Source organism: Pecten maximus, chromosome 4, assembly GCF_902652985.1.
Source record: "Pecten maximus chromosome 4, xPecMax1.1, whole genome shotgun sequence".
In the NCBI taxonomy this organism is placed as follows: Eukaryota; Metazoa; Mollusca; class Bivalvia; order Pectinida; family Pectinidae; genus Pecten; species Pecten maximus.
The window spans coordinates 15,364,652-15,385,570 of record NC_047018.1 but is presented as its reverse complement, the minus strand read 5'-3'; the positions used below and the strand labels follow the sequence as shown (position 1 = coordinate 15,385,570).

At 39.6% G+C, this 20,919-nt stretch overlaps 2 protein-coding genes across 4 annotated transcripts in view; one reads left to right on the top strand and one right to left on the bottom strand.

The window, feature by feature from the left end:
- The window catches only part of LOC117325344 (excitatory amino acid transporter 3-like), a 37,941-nt gene extending 18,849 nt beyond the window's left edge, over positions 1–19,092 (bottom strand). For 2 of the 3 annotated variants that reach the window (XM_033881490.1, XM_033881492.1), the window contains exons 1-4: positions 18,997–19,092; positions 4,436–4,878; positions 564–606; positions 321–426 (exon numbers count right to left, since the gene is read on the bottom strand). In XM_033881490.1, coding sequence (XP_033737381.1) covers positions 321–426; positions 564–606; positions 4,436–4,878 — 592 coding nt within the window. In that variant the 5' untranslated portion in view covers positions 18,997–19,092. Of the gene's footprint in view, positions 1–320; positions 427–563; positions 607–4,435; positions 4,879–6,974; positions 7,082–18,996 lie in introns of those variants that run through there. The other variant, XM_033881491.1, reaches the window with a different exon arrangement.
- On the top strand, positions 6,852–8,777 carry LOC117326406. Its single transcript, XM_033883153.1, has 2 exons — positions 6,852–7,075; positions 8,537–8,777. The coding sequence occupies exons 1-2, from the start codon at positions 6,852–6,854 to the stop codon at positions 8,775–8,777; spliced, it is 465 nt and encodes a 154-aa protein (XP_033739044.1).
- Positions 19,093–20,919: the final 1,827 nt, after the last annotated feature.

Sequence of the window (20,919 nt, the reverse complement as noted above, 5' to 3'; positions counted from 1 at the left end):
AAATATCAATAAAAAATACCGATCAATTTCAACAGTTAAAATATTATGTTCTCGTTTTTGGTATTAACTATTTGTCTTCCTTCTTTGTAATCGTCCTCTTTACATCAATTCTGTAATACCGTCAATTAATCACTTGTCAGGGTCAATTAGTTTAGTTTCCTCTGAACGAAGTAATATTGTGTCCGTTAGACCAGTACGTTTTTTTTTATTATTATGAATCGAAATGTAATGTTTCATATACTACAGAGAGTATCATATTTATTACGGTTGATAAGAACAGCAAGATCAGCATTAGTAAAGAGAATGGTTAAAACAAAAACCTGTTCTTGGCCCATTTCTTGTAACATTGGCATTCGTATGGTTAAAATCGAAGGGTGCGATTTTAATGGGAATTTCCACATTTCGTAAAGACAGCACGGATTGTTTCTGAAATAAACGTTATCTAAATCATACAGTTATCACAAAAACATGTTGTTATGCAATTTGCTAATATTTAACCTAAAAAATGTGTATATACTATCGTCGTAGGCAATATAGGACTGTAAAGAATAATAAAACATTACCTTTGAAAGTGTTGCTTCCACCAAGTTATCCGGAAAAGCGTTTCTGCAACGAAATGATTCGAAAATGATTACATCCGACATGCTAACATCGTGGTATAACAAGTAATAATAAAAACGAGGAATTATTGAATATTTCAGAAAACAACACATCCACGGTCACTGCATTATATTTGTATGATAATATTGTTGATGTTTAATGACTTAATCTATAACACCAAGTTCAAACACGTAATTGTCCGATTACAATCTTTATCTGCGGATAGACTACTGAGGATTAAACAACAAACAAGAGGTCCATAGGGCCTGTATCGGTCACCTGGTTGGATTAGACCAAATGTCAAAATAATGTTCATGTTCAATTCGTTTTATTTGTCAATCTCAAACAATGCTAAATATGGTTATGGTGTGGGGATCCCAACTTAAAGAAATAACGAAGTCCAGACTCTCTAAGGGTCTGAAAGACCTCAGGAATTGTTTTTAGAAAATCCATTTATAACTTTATGACTAGTAGCGATTTAAAGGAATTACCTCTATTTCCCCTATGGGGCCCCCGCCTCTTCGGCCCCTCGGGGGTCAGAGTCACCATTTACGCAAACTCTGTTCCCCTTCCTCCAATGATGTTTCTGTCAAAATCGGATTCAAATCCTTTCATAACTTTATGACTAGTAGCGATTTAAAGGAATTACCTCTATTTCTCCTATGGGGCCCCGCCCCTTTAGCCCCACTAGGGTCAGAGTCACCATTTATGCAAAATCTATTCCCTTTCCCCCAATGATGTTTCTGACCAAATTGGGTTCAAATCCTTTCTTAACTTTATGACTAGTAGCGATTTAAAGGAATTACCTCTATTTCCCCTATGGGGCCCCGCTTCTTTGGCCCCTCCGGGGACAGAGTCACCATTTATGCAAAATCTGTTCCCCTTCCCCCAATGATGTTTCTGACCAAATTGGGTTCAAGTCCTTTCATAACTGTATGACTAGTAGCGATTTAAAGGAATTGCCTCAATTTCCCCTATTGGGGCCCCGCCCCTCAGGCCCCTTGGGGGTCAGAGTCACCATTTATGCAAAATCTGATCCCCTTCAGCCAAAGATGTTTTTGACCAAATTTGGTCAAAATTCAATAAGAAATTTTTGACTAGTAGCGATTTGAAGCAAATGTTGACGGACGACGGACACCGCGACATGGCATTAAGCTCAGCGGACCTTCGGTCCAGGTGAGCTAAAAATAGGGAAAAAAAAAAAAAAAATGGAGGAGGTTTCGTAACTTCCAAACCAGATATAAACAAGGAGCTGCAAAGCTTGGCTTTATCCCCCGCGCCTCGCAGTTGGTATGAAAACCCAAATACATGTATATATCAAGCTCAAAGTAAGAGTTATTAAGGAAAAAGTAATTTTGTATTTTTGATTAAGTCTCCATGGTGACAGAAAAAATGCCGAAATTGGAAGGTCCGTAATAGCAAAAGGCACAACTAGGGCATGAGTCTGATATATACAGAAAGTTTCAAGGAGCTGCGTTGAACGGTTATGGAGTTATAGCCCGGAAACAAAAGGAAACAGTAATTTGGTATTTTTGACTAAGTTTCCATGGTGACAGAAAAAATACCGAAAATGGAAGGTCCGCAATAGCAAAAGGCACAACTAGGGCACTAGTCGGATATATACAGAAAGTTTCAAGGTGCTGCGTTGAACGGTTATGGAGTTATAGCCCGGAAACAAAAGGAAACAGTAATTTGGTATTTTTGACTAAGTTTCCATGGTGACAGAAAAAATACCGAAAATGGAAGGTCCGCAATAGCAAAAGGCACAACTAGGGCACTAGTCGGATATATACAGAAAGTTTCAAGGAGCTGAATTGAACGGTTATGAGTTATAGCCCGGAAAAGAATCCCGGCCGGACACACGGACGGACGGACGGAGCCCAATTTAATATCCCCCGTAAACGCGTTTCGCGGGGGATACAAAATCAGGCGCTGCAGGTAGGGCGTAAGAATTGTACCTGCTGCCCACATTGCATGATCGTAAGAGGCGACTAAATTTTGGATCTTATCTTTTCTATTCTTTCTGAACAACTTTCTTCTTCCTAATGTCTCCCTTGACAATGCCTCACCTTTGGCATTTTGTTAAGCGTTCGCCCCTGTGAGGAAGGCTTTGGGTTCTGTCCCCTTGCCGAGACATACCAGAGTCTTTAAAAATGGTAGTTGCTACTCCTGCTTAGCGCTCAGCATATTGGGAGTGGGACGACTGGTTGGCCCGTTGTCAGTATAATGTGACCGGGTGGGGTGTGCCTGCTGGGTGTCTTCGGCAGTATGCTTCAGTGAGGTAGCACTATAAATCGGCAAAAGTTCCGGCCTATCACAAGGAGACTTAACACGAACATACCGCAGCCTCCCAAAACACACATACGCACTCACCACACGCATGCATATCGCACGCACGGGAAGCCGTCCTTAAATGACCTAAGCTGTTAATAGGACGTTAAACAAAATAAACCAAACCAAACCCTTGTTAAAGTTGGTCTTCTGATGCGCTCTATGTCAAAAAATTATATGAATGCGGGAAAACCCCCCTCGAAAGTTGCAAATAGCCCGATGATGCAATTTTACGGTAATTTAATGAACTATCCATTATAATGAACAAACATATTTCTCGCAAATAAGACTACTTATATGTTATAGATTTAAGGTTTGTATTCAAAAACTCAGTTTTTAACATTGATTTTTTCCATTTTGAAAACGGTCACCGTTAGGTCGAGACAGGCCAATATGCGCCATACCTCTTTCATTCAATTTGACATCGCCCATCAGGCCCTGGAGTCCGTCAGGGCAAACTTGTTCATACCATCAAATTGTCATCCCATGATGATAATGTTAACCAAGTTAGAAGGAATTCCGATAGAAATCAAACAAATGATAGTAAAAAACAAAATTTCCCTAATATACTTATATAAACTAAAGTAACGTTTACCTACTCCACAGGGGCAAATGGGAAACCCCAGGGTCATGAATTCACAATTGTGGTTAAGCACCTCTAAGACCCGTCCATCTATGAAGAGTATTTGGTTCTACCTTATTTGGGTGTTGAGAAGAAATTTTTTGAAATTTCAGCTAATAAGACAGTTTTTTGCCCTGGGGGTCAGTCACGACCAATATGTGCATACTATCAAACTGTCAATTTCTTCGAACTCATCAGAAATCTTGCTGATATATATAGCTGCATACCAAATTCCAATATATTTGGTTGATATTTACTCCTGTTATCGTGTTCACAAGGTCCAATATTAATATTATTTCAAACTTGTCCGAGATCTTGTTGATGTATGGCTGCATACAAAGTTCCATTAAATTTGGTTGGTATTTATCCTATTATCATTTTCACTAGATTCAATAATAGTATTATTACAAAAAGCAATAACTCTGTAAGTTACTGTCGAACAATTTCCATTTTCGGACTCGTCCGAGATCTTACTGATATCAGAATACGTACCAAGTTTCATTAATCTCGGTTAACATTTACTCTAGTTATTTCAAGTAAAATTTAACGGAAGACTCCGGACAAAGACTGGCAATAGGTCACCATGATCAATGGTCAGGTGACCTAAAAAATATCTTTACATGTGTTTTAACATCGATACTGTTGCCTTACGATTGTAACAATAAAACTAATTTATCAATTATATTGAAAACGATGACTTTTTGAGGGTTCGTTTCAGACAATGCCGGTTTCATATTAAGGTCCGTCGCTACATGAAGACAAAGATTCCATCAGAAGAAACACCAATAGGACTTATATACCATAATACCATATACCATAATACCATAATCAATAAGTTCCTCGGGGTTTCTTTCCTCGATTTTAAAGAAATATTGATATTACCTTATCATATCCAAAAGTGCATCAAGTTGACTGGTTCCTTTTGAGATTTCCGAGGTGTCTTCTATTGTTTCCTTGCCGCTGGAGATGATCACAATACCAACTGTGCCAGTAATGACTGCAATCACCGTGGTGACCAGGTAGTATACTAGTGCCCTCAGTCCGATTCTTCCGGAAGTCTTCATCGACAACGAGGCTAGGGACGAGATGATACTGGAGACGACAAGAGGCACAGACACCATCTTTAGTGTATTAAGCATGATTTCTCCTGGGAACTTTAGGTAGAAAATGTTCCTTGTATCTGAAGGTGACCACATTGTTCTCACTACACAACCGAGAGCGATTCCGAATAGCATTGATGCTATGAGCAGTATCACAAGTAGGTTTCTCCGTACACATTTTGTCAAGAACTGTCTACGTCGTCTTAAAGTATCTCCTGCAGCCATCTGGGGATTAAAATATAAATAAATGTTCCGTAAATTGTAATTTCTATACTGTATACCGGCCTATCACAAGGAGATTTAACACGAACATACCGCAGCCTCCCAAAACACACATACGCACTCACCACACGCATGCATGTCGCACGCATAGGGAGGCCGTCCTTAAATGACCTTAGCTGTTAATAGGACGTTAAACAAAATAAACCAAACCAAACCTCAAAATATTCGTCCAATTAATGTACCGCTGCCCTGTAAGTGGGGCGTAACAGGCAACTATTTTTTCGATCTGATCTTTTCTCTTTCTGTTTCCTAACGTCTCAATTACAATGCCTCGCTTTTTTCCTTTAGTTTAGCCTTAGTTCGAGGAATGCTTTTTGTCAGTTTAAAGTGACCAGGTTGGGTGTCTTCGACTGTATACGTCAGTGAGGTAGTGTAACGTTTAGAAATGGGTCAGTCACTAATTCAACACGATCCTGGTAAGTGACTAGCCTACAGCTGCAAATATATACAAATATTACTACTATTTGGTAGCTTTCAATAAATTGGTTTCGTTTATTTCGTTTAACGTCCTATTAACAGCTAAGGTCATTTAAGGACGGCCTCCCGTGCGTGCGACATGCATGCGTGTGGCGAGTGCATATGCGTGTTTTGGAGGATGCGGTATGTTCGTATTAAGTCTCCTTGTGATAGGCCGGAACTTTTGCCGATTTATAGTGCTACCTCACTGAAGCATTCTGCCGAAGACACCCAGCAGCACAACCCACCCGGTCACATTATACTGACAACGGGCGAACCAGTCGTCCCACTCCAAATATGCTGAGCGCTAAGCAGGAGTAGCAACTACCATTTTTAAAGACTCTGCTATGTCTCGACGGCTAGGGGACAGAACCAGAAGCCTTCCTCGCAGCGGCGAACGCTCAACTAAAGGCCAAAAGTGAGGCATTGACAAGGGAGACATTAGGAAGAAGAAAGTTGTTCAGAAAGAAGAGAAAAGATAAGATCCCAAATTTAGTCGCCTCTTACGATCATGCAATGGGGGCAGCAGGTACAATGCTTACACCCTACCTCTACAGTCGATTTTCCCTGCAGGTAGGGCGTAAGAATTGTACCTGCTGCCCCCATTGCATGATCGTAAGAGGCGACTAAACTTGGGATCTTATCTTTTCTCTTCTTTCTGAACAACTTTCTTCTTCCTAATGTCTCCCTTGACAATGCCTCACTTTTGGCCTTTAGCTGAGCGTTCGCCGCTGTGAGGAAGGTTTTGGGTTCTGTCCCCTAGCCGAGACATACCAGAGTCTTTAAAAATGGTAGTTGCTACTCCTGCTTAGCGCCCAGCATATTTGGAGTGGGACGACTGGTTGGCCCGTTGTCAGTATAATGTGACCGGGTGGGGTGTGCTGCTGGGTGTCTTCGGCAGTATGCTCCAGTGAGATAGCACTTTAAATCGGCAAAAGTTCCGGCCTATCACAAGGAGACTTAACACGAACATACCACAGCCTCCCATAACACACATACGCACTCGCCACACGCATACATGTCGCACGCACGGGAGACCGTCCTTAAATGACCTTAGATGTTAATAGGACGTTAAACAAAATAAACCAAACCAAACCAATCTCATCATGGTCATAATTAATGTAGTGTTCCTCTAAAACGTGCTTGTCCTTGCCTATGATGATTGACTCGGCCCGTACATACATACATCTATCACTATGAATAATTGCCGGTCTTCACTGGTCGACTGTCCGTGTATGACCGCTGACTACAAGTATATTAGTGGTGGATCAATATATTGATAACCGGTATATATCGGTAAAACAGGTCCTTTCGGTATATCGATACACAACGTCGGCTGAATCGATACACGGCACGTTTCTGAAAACTTACTTTCACTTTGCGTGTAGGTCGCCAAAACGTTTGTAATACACGTCTCTTGAAGCGTCTGTGTGACCGTGAGGCGCGAAAACGTTAACAACATGCCGCCTGCGAAATCCCAGGTGTGGGCATATTTTAAAAAGATCAACAATGATGTTGCGAGCTGCGACATTTGTAAGCTCAATGTGGCCATGTCAAGGGGGACTACAAACCTAAGTACCCACCTAATCAGACACCATAAGATTAATGTTGCTGGGAAAGGTGGTGGGTCGTCTGAACACCATGAACATTACCTGTACCCTGTGTCAGCAGAGGATATGATGGGGTATAACCATTGATGCAAATAGTTCTGGCAAGCCTACACAGGTACTATTGTATCTGAATCACTGAAGCATAACGTTACAATACACAGCTGATTAGCTTTTCAAGGTCAAAATGGGCGATTCCATGTCATAAGGGGTAGACAGTTATTCATTTAATCAAAACAGCATCTTTTTAGCTTAAGTTGAATTCTTTTTACATTATGATGTCTGTTTTTTCTTTTCGGCTTAAGTTGAAATCTTTTTAACTTAAGCTAAAAAAACTTTTTTTGCATTATGTCTTTATTCAGCTTCAGCTGAAATGATTTCAACTTAAGCTGAAAAGATTTTAGCTTAAGGTAAAAAGATTTCAACTTAAGACAAATTAATGTGCATTATTCAGCTGAAGCTGAAATCTTTTTAACTTAAGTCAAAAAACTATTTGACTTAAACTACATAGGTATTAAATATTAAAACGGCTTGCCATATACGGCCGCGGCGTCAGCCTCCCGCTCTGACTCAGGTAAGATGTCGTCAATTAATTGATACAAATATTATTTTACAAAATTTGATGAGAGAAATCGGCGTTTATTTTAATTGACATTATTCAATTTTGACTTCAAATGTAGTTTAAAGATAATACAATGGCCCTATGGAGTCCATGTATCATGGTCTGCCTATGCTACAACTACAGTAGGTAGGGCCTAGCGGATTCGCTTTTGAAATAAATTTACACTTTGTACCTTTTTACGAGGTCTGCCTAGTGCCTATTAGTGAATATGTACAGATTTAATTCATATATAACCTGGAAAACAATACTTTGAATTGAAGACATTTAAGTATTACATATGCAGATAGCCAGATACTGTAATACTAGTACTCAGTACTAGTAGTACTAGTATTTTACTAGATCCACAGACATATTTCAGTTAAAATTCATAAATATTGCATGTATACTGTACTTGTACATGGCATGGAAAATAAAAACAATCTAGACAATAACTTATTAAATATCATATTAAATATAAATAAATAAATACTTCATATTTAATTATTTAATTACAAAGTAAAAAATAAATGCAATTTTTTTTTAAATATTCAATATAATATATGATCAACAAATAAAACAATATATGTAATTCTTTGCAGCTGGCAGCAAATTCAGCAATGAGATAAAAAGTCAAAATCCCTGGAGCCTGTCCAGATCTGTACAAATGCCAAAGGCCAAATCAAATGACATCACAAATGCAATATTAAATTACATCATACATGACCTTCGCCCAAAACAAAATTGATTGATAACTTGATAAGTGTACTCACTGTACTGTAGGCTGGATGGATAGTGGATTACATTTCATGAAGCAACACTATTGTATTTGTCTTAAATTACATTAGATCACATTTCCCCCAAAAAAGTGAAATAAATAAAATATTTGGAATGACGTTAATGAACTAGATAATTAATTTTAAATGTTAATCTATTTCAGGACACTCTTGCAGACTCTGGATATCAGATACAGGGCTCCTAATCGCCACACTGTCAGTGACACACTGATACCTGCAGTGCTACAACAGGAGAAGGAGAAGCTGTTTTTGGAGTTGTCGCAGGCAAAAGGGGTTTCACTGACGTCCGATGCCTGGACATCTCGTGCAACAGAGTCATATATAACAATCACATGCCACTTCGTCAGGGACTGGGAGCTCAAATCAAAGGTGTTGCAAACTTAGAACTTTTCAGGGAGTCACACAGGAGAGAATGTAGAGGTATTGAAGCTGGGATGTTTCGCCCACACACTGAATCTAGCTTCAAACAAGGCACTTGACATTCCATCTCTCCGAAATACTCTTGGCAAAGTCGGGTCTGTTGTATCCTTCTTCCACAAAAGTAATATCGCCACAGAATTACTCAAGAAAAACCAAGTTTGCCTGGGATTAGAGAAACCGACTCATCATAGACTGTAAAACACGGTGGAATTCGACATACCAAATGCTCAAACGTTTCCTAGAGCAGCAGCCTGCAAGCCTAGAAACATTACTGGATGACAAGATCAAGCAAAATGTCAAAGCTAGCTGTCAGCTGAATGGCGGACTCAGAAATCACATGTGAGGAGTTTGTCGTACACATGAAGGTCCTACTAGACATAACTACGTGGATGTGTGCTGAAAAAAGTTCAACAGCAGGTCTCATAATTGTGCTGTTAAACAAATTAAAGCAACTGCTTACACCTGAACAGAATGACTCCAATTTTGTGAAATCTCTGAAGACAGCAATAGGCAAGAACTTGAGTGGCAGATACACAGAGGAACAGTTAATAAAGTTTCTTGAGGAGGCATCACTCCTCGACCCAAGAACAAAGGGCAAACCATGCATAACAGCCGAGGCATGGGCAATAGTCACCGAGCATGTTACCGGTGCGATGCTGGCGAGTGCTGCAACTGTACGGGTTAAGCAGGAGAAAGATGACACTAGGCCTACACTTCTTCCAGTACTACCTGCACTTCCAGATATGGAAGATGACACTAGGCCTACACTTCTTCCAGTACTACCTGCACTTCCAGATATGGGATTAGATGAAAACAATGTAAGCAAACCATTAATTTGTAAACATAAATGACATAATATGATATGCCATCAATTATTTTAATTCAAACAGTTGAATTTGAACTTAAAACTTAAAAGACAACCATTTTTATTATCAGGTAATAATAATAAGTTAAGAACTTAACAGTATTTATGAAAAGCTTACCAGTTTACCACTTGAATATATATATATAATATATTTATTATTAAATTAATACTCTTATTAATAAGTTATAGTAACATCTTATATGATTAGATATCACTATCATATACAAATTTTGTCTTTGTGTAATTATTGTGAACAACTAAATAAATATGCATGATATTTTTTGTCTTCAAAGGCTGTTGAAGATGTGCTGTCCCTTCCTTCTAAGAGTCCTGACAAGAAGAAAAAATCAGTCTTGTCCGAGTTGTGTGATGATGATGTGCTAGTGATGGGGGAAACCGTATCGTTAACAGTCTCCGAGCAGGCTGAGAAGGAAGTTTCACTATACAGGGAAGCACCTAATTTACAGATGGACGACAATCCTCTACAATTTTGGAAAAATAATAGTTATCGATTCCCAAATTTGGCCATGTTAGCTGAAAAGTATGTGTGTGCAAGCAACGTCAGTTGCCTCAGAGCGTGTTTTCAGTACGACGGGGGACATTTTTTCAGCAACTAGGGCATGCCTGAAAACTGAACAAGTAGACGCCCTTGTGTTCTTGAAAAAGAACATGGAGTTTCAGTTTCACAAGTGAAATGAAAAAAAAAGATGATCATGCCCAATGCACACTTGACCTTGTTGACTTTATTGACTCAATAAATAATCTAGTCACTTACCTGCTTATTAGTATTCCTTCTGTCTGGGCTGCCTCCATTTAATATGGAAGTAATTGTTCTAAAAAATCTTTCGAAAACAAACAATGATAACTAAGTAGTCTTTATTAGTTTTAAAAATCATACAATAATGTAGATTTATATAAATAATTGATGAAATCAATGATATAAATAATGCATATTATTTAACATTTGACCAAAGGACTCTGAAACCAATAATGTACGACTGTACGTACAGATTTAAAGCAATGATCAAGACAGCAATACACATTGTGTATTAAAACCCAGTTAACCAATACGTAATGTATAGACACAAGAGGCCCAAGGGCCTTAACGGTCATCTGACTCTAAATTAAAGACCCTTATACTATTGTAGTATGCGTTCTCTGTAGCAGGCATAGTGGCACTGTGGGCCATGATGGCCATCTTGGAATTTGGATCAAACCGAAAAATAACAACAACACTTGATCAAGACTCAGGATCATTTCTGGTAAGTTATAGCTGAATCCCACAGGTGGAATTTGAGAAGGTTTTAAATAGGTGTTGTTCAGGAAAACCATGATTGCGCAATCATGTTACAAAATGGTCGCTGTGGCTGCCATGTCAAAGTTTTTACGAAGCCGAAAAATAACAACACTTTGTTGACTCTCCTTCCTTAACATCCTCACCAATTTTCTAGCTCATTGGCACCAGAGGAACTGGAGAAGAAGCTTAAAATGTGTTTTTCAAGATGGTTGCCATGGCGGCCATCTTGTATTTCTGGCCAACCTGAAAAATAACAACACTTCCTCAGGACCATCCCAGGGTCATTTCAGGCAAGTTTCAGCTCAATAGCACTGGTGAAACTTGAGAAGTTTCAAATGTGTTTTCAAAATGGCGGCTGTGGCGGCCATCTTGGATTTCAGACTGACCCGAAAAATAACAACACTTGGTCAGGACCAGCCCAGCATCATTTCAGGCAAGTTTCAGCTCAATCTCACTTGGAATTTTAGAAGAAGTTTTAAATAGTTGTTGTTTAGAAGAACCATAATTGCGCAATCACTTTACAAAATGGCCGCCATGGCTGCCATGTCAAAGTGTTTACGGGGTCAAAAAATAACAACACTTTGTTGCCTCTCCTTCTGTAACATCCTCACCAATTTCCAGCTCAATGGCACCAGTGGAACTGGAGAAGAAGTTTAAAATGTGTTTTTCAAGATGGTTGCCATGGCGGCCATCTTGGATTTGTGACCGACCCGAAAAATAACAACACTTCCTCAGGACCATCTCAGGATCATTTCTGGTAAGTAAGAGCTGAATCCCACTGGTGGAATTTGAGAAGAAGTTTCAAATGTGTTTTCAAAATGGCGGCTGTGGCGGCCATCTTGGATTTCAGACTGACCCGAAAAATAACAACACTTGGTCAGGACCATCCCAGCATCATTTCAGGCAAGTTTCAGCTAAATCCCACTGATGGAACTTGAGAAGAATTTTGAAATGTTAAAAGTTTACACACGGCGGACGGCGCACGACGCACGACGACGGAGGAAGCATGATGACTATAGGTCATCCTGACCCTAAGGGTCAGATGACCTAAAAATCTGATCAATAACCAGTACTAATGTATATACGGGGAGTTAAATAGTGACTAGCAATATTCAACATCTGACGCTCTGATAATTACGACTTAAACTTGTTGCTGACCTACGGCATGTTAGTTCATAACCACTAGACCGTTATCACTACTTATAGCGTGGTCACTGACATGCCAACCAACTGCCTCATGCTTGTAGTCGCCAACCAACTGGCTGACCTATCAGTGTTTGCCAAACACTACGTTTAAAGATACCCGTATAGCTCAAGTGCCAGTGATTTTCCGGCTTTCGGTATATGCTATATATTTTCATTACACTACCACTATAAATTGGCAAAAGTTCCGGACTATCACAAGGAGACGCGAACATACCACATCCTCACTCACAACACACATGCATGTCGCACGCATGGGAGGCCGTCCTTAAAGGACTGCTGCTGATAGGACGTTTTACAATAATAAAGCAAACAGTATAAACAAATGTACCGCTATATTTATATATTTCGTGGTAATAGCCATTTTTAAAAATACCAGTCGGGCAGGTAAAATATTGCCAGATTGTACTTTCTCGTCTTTAATACTCGCTCGAACAAAGCTCAGCCCATAGAGATGATTTGGAATAGTGGAAGTTAAGTAAAATGTATAAGGTGATCCACATTATAGCATTGTACAATAAAGTCAGTCGTGACAATACTCTCCATCAAACCTTATCTTTTACGTGACCGTGATGACCTGTCAATTGGACCGTTTAACACATTTTAAAGGATTGTATTGATTGGCAGCATACAGGCGATATATTCTATAACAGAGTAACAAGCCTTAAACTCGAAACCGTTTAAATATACACAATTTTGAACTATTAAAAAGCTGCCTGACTGTACCACAAGATACGTGAAACGATAGCAACATTCATCTGTTTAACTACATGTATACTAGCGGGAAAAAGAAAAGTGTCTTTCTGTGGCAAATCGGTGATTAGGATATTTTGCAGGAAGATGCTTTAAAGTCAACTGCATATGGTATGCTATTCAAAACATCAATTCTGGGCTCATAAAAATTTCAGGGGTCAAAGGTCACAGAGAGTAAAATGCAAGTTTCATTGTTCGGGCCGATACAAATTCAATATTGGAGTAAAAATCAGTTTTTGCAGTTTCTGTTAAAATGGTGTCAGATTTAGAAGTTAAAAACACAATTTGACAGATTTATTTTTGAAAATGTAAAAATAGGTCACAGTGACCTAATTTGACGTCTCTTCCCTGCAGGTAGGGCGTAAGAATTGTACCTGCTGCCCCAATTGCATGATCGTAAGATACGACTAAATTTGGGATATCTTTTCTCATCTTTCTGAACAGCTTTCTTCTTCCTAATATCTCCCTTGACAATGCCTCACTTTTGGCCTTTATTTGTGCGTTCGCCCCTGTGGGGAAGGCTTTGGCTTCCGTCCCCTGGCCGAGACATACCAGAGTCTTTAAAAATGGTAGTTGCTGCTCCTGCTTAGCGCTCAGCATATTTGGAGTGGGACGACTGGTTCGCCCGTTGTCAGTATAATGTGACCGGATGAGGTGTGCTGCTGGGTGTCTTCGGCAGTATGCTTCAGTGAGGTAGCACAATAAATCGGCAAAAGTTCCGGCCTATCACAAGGAGACTTAACACGAACATACCGCAGCCTCCCAAAACACACATGCGCACTCAACACACGCATGCATGTCGCACGCACTGGAGGCCGTCCTTAAAAGACCTTAGCTGTTAATAGGACGTTAAACAAAATAAACCAAACCAAACCAAAATTTGACGTCTTGTAAGTTCTGGTTGCAAGTACTTGAAAAATGGCCAAGGCACTTCCATAAATCACGCATTAGAATGTTTTAAAAACAAGGTACCAATGATCCCTTTGGAGTGATGCTGTGAGCATATATCCGGTAAGCTGGTTAAACTAATGACCTTAGCTGTTAATAGGACGTTAAAAAAAAATAAACCAAACCAAACCAAACCCGACCCGACCAAAAGGCCTGACGGCCGAGGTTGGTGGTGTCACAGAGTGCATTTTTAGCATCACTTCAGTCTTGAGCCACATGAATCTGATTCTGACGATACGTGGTAGCAATAATCAACTCCGCCCGCCAGACATGCTGGAGACGAAACCACATGATCCATGGGACGTAACTCAGCCGATAATTAACAAAAGGCGTACTGGATTTACACATACCGACATATCAGATATTTGTCCACTCCTAAATAAGGGCCTTAAATTGTATTGTGGCCACTCAAGAACTTGAATGTTGTTTTGAGTAAGAAAGTCACAACAAACCCCTAGGTAAACATGGGACCTGGTGCAACGTAAGGTAACGTTGATGAATAAGAGGGAGAACATGTGGTATCAAGACATGATCCCGTCTTCCTGTTGTAAGATTACCATGGATAACCATGATAGGTGTTTTCACGCCTTGAGATAACCTTGCCCATACAAATTCATTTGACAGGTAAAACGAGACTCGTCAGTAAACAACACCCGTCTCCAACGGGCCAACATAAACCGTTTAGGTGCTTGTGCATTGAGCCTCTGCGTAAGTGACGTACCAACATAGGGACGTCGTGGCCTTAAATGAAACTCCGGAAACAGATTCCTGACCTTCTTGGACACGCTGGACGACCATGATTGGTTTGGTTTATTTTGTTTAACGTCCTATTAACAGCTAAGGTCTTTTAAGGACGGCCTCCCGTGCGTGCGACATGCATGTGTGTGATGAGTGCGTATGTGTGTTTTAGGAGGCTGCGGTATGTTCGTGTTAAGTCTCCTTGTGGTAGGCCGGAACTTTTGCCGATTTAAAGTGCTACCTCACTGAAGCATACTGCCAAAGACACCCAGCAGCACACCCCACCCATGAGGGCCGCCAACTTAACGTGTTTTCTCCGTCACATGAAAGCGGTTACGGAGGTGCGAGAGTACCCCGGATGCACGTTTTTTTCAGTGAAAGAATGCCGCGCCAAGCGGATTCACGGTCGACTTAAGTTTTACTAAAGAACATTTTCACTGTGCATGAAGGTAGCTTGTTGTTAAATTTAACTGAATTTAGACCACGTGTCTAAAAGCTAGACAAGAAAACAAGAACTTGCGTTTCTTTCTTCCGCTAGTATATATTCATAAATGCCCTAATAAATGTTTACATATTTCACATAATGTCATGCGTTGGTGTCGTTTCGTTCTTACCCATTTGTACTCGCCAATTTTTCACCCTGATGAACTATTCGTTGTTGAATGCAATACCAACCGATAACCCCATCCGTAACAATTATTTGCTGATAAAACATAACATTTTCGAATTATAGCGAGCCATTTGGTATTCTAAAGACGTATTATTTATCACAATATTAGAATATATGCACATAGATACGTTAGTCAAACCTGCCTCAATTATATGAAGTATTATTGCCTTAAAGTTCCGGCCTATCTCAAGGAGACTTAACACACACATACGCACTCGTCGCACGCACAGGAAGCCGTCCTTAAATGACCTTAGCTGTTAATAGGACGTTAAACAAAATAAACCAAACCAAACCTTTCCGAATGATGTTTCATACCAAATTTGGTAGAAATCAACTCAAACGTTAGGAAGGAGTAAGGATTTAAAGCAAAATTTCACCAAAGTTTTCCCTTTTGGGCCCTGCCACTCTGTCCCGTTGGGCTGGACCAGACTCATTTGTATCAATATGATTGCCCTCCTATGCCTTTATAACCTAGTTTAAATGTAATCCACCCAAGGATTAAGATTTGGATTGGTTTATTTTGTTTGTCCTATTAACAGCTAAGGTCATTAAAGGACGGCCTGCCGTGCGTGCGACATACATGCGTGTGGTGAGTGCGTATGTGTATCCCAAGGATTAAGAAGGATAGAGAAGTAGTGTTTTAAAGAAAAACAAAAGTTTCCCTTTTAGAGCCCCACCTCACTAGCCCAAGGGGTCACACCAGCGTCATTTACATAACATAAGAATGGCCTTCCCCAAAGATGTTTTACACTAGATTTAGTTGTTATCCACCAAAGAGTTGAGAAGGAGTATAGTTTTAAAGCCAACTTCACCTAAAGTCCTTTTCTGTGTCCCCACACCTCTGACCCCAGGAGTAACACCAGTTTCACAATTTTGGTTGTAATCCACCCAAAGGTTTAAAAGAGCTAGGGTTTTTTAAGCAAAATAACAGCAAATGTTCTTCTTTGGGGCCCCGCCACTCGGCCCCCATGGGTCACACCAGCCTCATTTATATAAAGTATGATTGCCCTCCTTCAATGATGTTTCACGCCAACTTGGTTGTTACCCATCAAAGGTTTAAGAAGGTGTAGGGTTTTAAAGCAAATTAAGTTCCCCTTTTTGTGGCCCCACCCTTCGGTTCCGGCGACCTAAAAAAAACCAATTTAAATAATAACTCGCATATCTACCAGACCGTTCAGAGGTTTTAGTAAATGTGTAGTATATGGTGGTGTTTGAAACCTTTCAAACACTCTTTACTGGTAGTGTATCTACAATTACTCGAGAGTCGGGGTACATATATGTCATAAAAAGGTTATAAAACCAACAAAACCAATTTTACTATCATATTTTGCAATCTATAAACTTTCTCATAACCCATTATGACACTTGTGATAACGCATATCTGTTCTTATTCCAACATCATGAAATGTCCCTGTAATAGTACTTGATAATCCATAATCCACAGTATGGATATTATGGTAGGTGGTTGCGAATTTGTGCCTTTGACTTTTATAAAATACCATGTCAACATAATCTTTAACTATGTGATAACAAATGCCAATCATATAAGTGCATTTTCCTGTACTATACTTTTTTTTCTAAAGCTCACATTGATTTTGCTTTTGCATTGTTGTACGGCAATTGACAGTTGGATTTAGGGATAAACAAGACTGAAAAGAGACAAAAACACAAATGCTTAAAATTCATCAGTACATAAAATACACCCATAACGCTCACTTCGGCCATCGGTTTAATCCTTCTCGATGTGAAAAAAATAGCCAACCTGCTCTGTAAAAAAAACCACCAAAAAACTGTCAACAAAACAATTTAATTAATTATAGATATTGGCTTTGTCTCCAGACATATCCATACAGCAGACCGTAGGACTTTTGTTTACCGAATATGAATCCATCACAGTCTTAGGTTTGCCTTTTATTGCCCTGCGTGGTGTTAATCGGTCAGTCATGGTGTTATTGATATCGGTGTCTTGGCTAGAAATGACCTAATTGACATGTTTAATATGTCAAACCGTTCGCAGGTTTTTGCGTTCGGTTTGGCTTATTAGTTATTGCTTAATGGCATATCAGCAGCTAAGGCCATTTAAGGACGAGGTGTGGTGAGTGTATGTATTTTTTTGGAGGCTGCGGTTTGTTCGTGTTAAGTCTACCTGCGATATTCCGGGATATTTGCCGATTATAGTTCTACCTCACTTAAGCATACTGCCGAAGACACCCAGCAGGACACCCCATCCGCCGTAGTGCTAAGCAGGAGTAGCAACTACCGTTGTTATTGACTCTAGTATGTCTCGGCTTGGGGACCGAATCCAAAAACTCGCAGGGATGAACGCTCAACTAAATGCCAGAAGTGAGGCATTGTCAATAGAGACATTATCAAGAACATAATAAAAATATTTTAAAGTAAGATCCCAAATTCAGAGGCCTCATATGATCATGCAATTGGGGCGGCAGGTACAATTCATACGCTCACATAAACACCCCATCGGGTTTGGTTTGGTTTACTTTGGTTTGGTTTACTTTGATTTGTTAAACGTCCTATCAACAGCTAAGGTCATTTAAGGACGGCCTCTCGTGCGTACAATATCCATGCGTGTGGTGTTTGTGTGAAGTCTCCTTATGAAAGGCCAATGATAATATCAATTGTTTATTCTCACAGACAGTATAGTTCAGAGAATATGAACATTAACAAATGGATAACAATGATACGTTGTAAAACAGGATGGACATTATTATTGTGAATTAATTACAGTTCTAGGAATTCCCAATGAAAATCACTATATAAATATCATGTAAATAGCGAACACCTTCCTAATGCGGACACTTATTTTTGTCCGTAAAGTTGTTAAAAATTCCGTATAACGGACACGTGAAATCATAGCTGTGCTGATTTGTGTGTAAAAAGTTGACCTCACTGAGGCACACTGCCGAAAACACCCTACGCGGTCTCATTATACTGACAACGGGGGAACCATCGTCCCACTCCTACTATGCTGAGCACTAAGTAACTACCATTTTGAAAGACTCTTAGTCTGGTATGTCTAGGCCAGGGGCAAAACCCAAAGCTTACTCACAGGGGGGAACGCTCACCTAAAGGTCAAAAGTGAGGCATTGTCAAGGGAGACATTAGGATCAAAGTTGTTCAGAAAGAAGAGAAAATATAAGATCCCAAATTTAGTCGCCTCTTACGATGTATATCATGCAATCGGGGACAGCAGGTACAATTCTAACACCCTAACTGCACCCCATCCGGCGTCCCACTCCCAATATGCTGAGCGCTAAGTAGGAGTTGATGTTAGTGTATAACAGATGGATCTAGAATACAGGATATACATTAATGTACCTGTTACTGAATGAATGATAACAAACCGTATCCTAAACGGTAGGTAATGTCGCCAAGGCTATATGATGAAACTTATATATTCCGATCTTTAATTATTCAATTATTGGTAATAAGTTTACAAGAAAGAAACTAAAACGATCATTAATCAAAAGCATTAAATCAAGCTTAAATTCAACCCCAAATAGTACTTTTATATATAGTAAACACAACAATAAAAGTCTGAACAATGTTCAAACCTGTTTTGGTTCTTGTCTTTATGCACCCATTAAAAAAACAAAACAAATTATGCCGATAATCTTTTCACATCAACATATTAAAGTCTATATTTGAAGTTGATATATGCGTGTGAATGAAAAAAATAATACATATATACCTTTTAGAAGTGTATAGGCGTCCAGCTCCGTTCGTGGTAGATTTATATCTAGATTGGTTTTCCCAGATGACATATATATACGTACAGGGACAATGATGCATTATTTATGAGCTCTACATACTCATTTGAATTTGTGTCAGTTATAATATTTCGCATGTGTACGTATTCAAACAGACTTCATGGCAAATAAATCTCAATGTCAGTTTGTAAAGATGACTGGGTTTTTTTTCCCAGATTGATCGCAACCCGTGCTGGGGTTATACATTACAATACTACGAGGAGTGTCGCATCATGCAGGTGGGGCTTTTCTCTTATTTCAGCTACACCTGACTAAACATAACCTTTCCATGGGTCACATTATACTGATCGTTTAAAATGAAATTTCATCTTACTGGGTTCGTGGACATAAAGGAATATCGGGTAATGGGCAGGCAGACCGTAAAAGCGGCAGTATCACTTTCACAAAATTATTTCAAACGCAATTGTTAGGAATATAGTGACTACATTGACAAATATGTACACTCGATTAAAGCAAACATTAGTGAATGGTCGCCTTGCTACAGAGACAGTGCCCGTCTTTGGATAGGTAATACTTAAAAACTACCGTGCCATAGATATGGAAACGGAAATGGCTGACGTCACAATCAAAATTGCGCTTCATTGGTTTTAATGTAACATGCGCAGAAGGTATTACATCGAGAGCATTGAAACCCCACTGGAATAGTTTTGAGGTTATATGTTTACCCTGACACCGGGTATAAATAAGTATCGGACGACATCCAGATTGACAACAGATGCTAGAAAATGATGGTATCTTGAGTTGAAAATGGACCACAACGTACTCAAGTGGCAATAACATTTGAAATAAGACATTCTACCATTACGAAAATTATAAAGAAATTTGAAACGAAGGGAAATAGGAAAAAAAAAATCCGAGAAGTTGCCTGCCTTGATTGAATGACGTAAGAGCTGATCGTAATATTGTTTGCAATATTAAACCGAGAGTGTTTATCTCGAAAGTAAACAGACAAAAGCGTGTGTGTTGATGTAAGGTAAAAAGACACTGAATAAAATATCAGTGGAGGAAAGAGGTGTTTACAGACGTGGATGCCATATTCTCTGAACCAGCGGAAAAGGCCGTTCAAAGTTGGTTGTATGTTTTGAGGCTGTATCACGTATGAGATTGTGCCAATAAATTGTAATTTAAACAATATTAAGTACATGTATATTGCGTTCTTTTCATTCATTTATGGGCAGTTATTGGTAAAGGTTTTGGAAACCAGCCCTTTATCATTCAAAATGACATTGAAGTCTGAATTTGATTTGTTAATATCTGGAATTATTATGTCATCTGACCCGAAGGGTCAGGATGACCTATAGCCATCATGCTTCGTCCATCGTCGTCCGCCGTGCGCCGTCCGTAAACTTTTCACATTTCAATCTTCTTCTCAAGTTCCATCAGTGGGATTAAGCTAAAACTTGCCTGAAATGATCCTGAGATTGTCCTGACCAAGTGTTGTTATTTTTCGGGTCGGTCCGAAATCCACGATGGCCGCCATTTTGAAAACACATTTTAAACTTCTCACGTTCCACCAGTGCTATTGAGCTGAAATGATCCTGAGATGATCCCCACCAAGTGTTGTTATTTTTCGGGCCGATCCAAAATCCAAGATGGCCGCCATCTTGAAAAACACATTTTAAATTTCTTCTCAAGTTCCACCAGTGCTGTTGGGCTGAAACTTGCTTGAAATAATCCTGATATGATCCCGACCAAGTGTTGTTATTTTTTGGTTCGGTCCGAAATCCAAGATGGTCTCCACAGCCGCCATCTTGGAAAAACACATTTTAAACTTCTTCTCAAGTTCCAGCACTGCTATTGAGCTAAAACTTGCCTGTAATGATCCTGATATGATCCTGACCAAG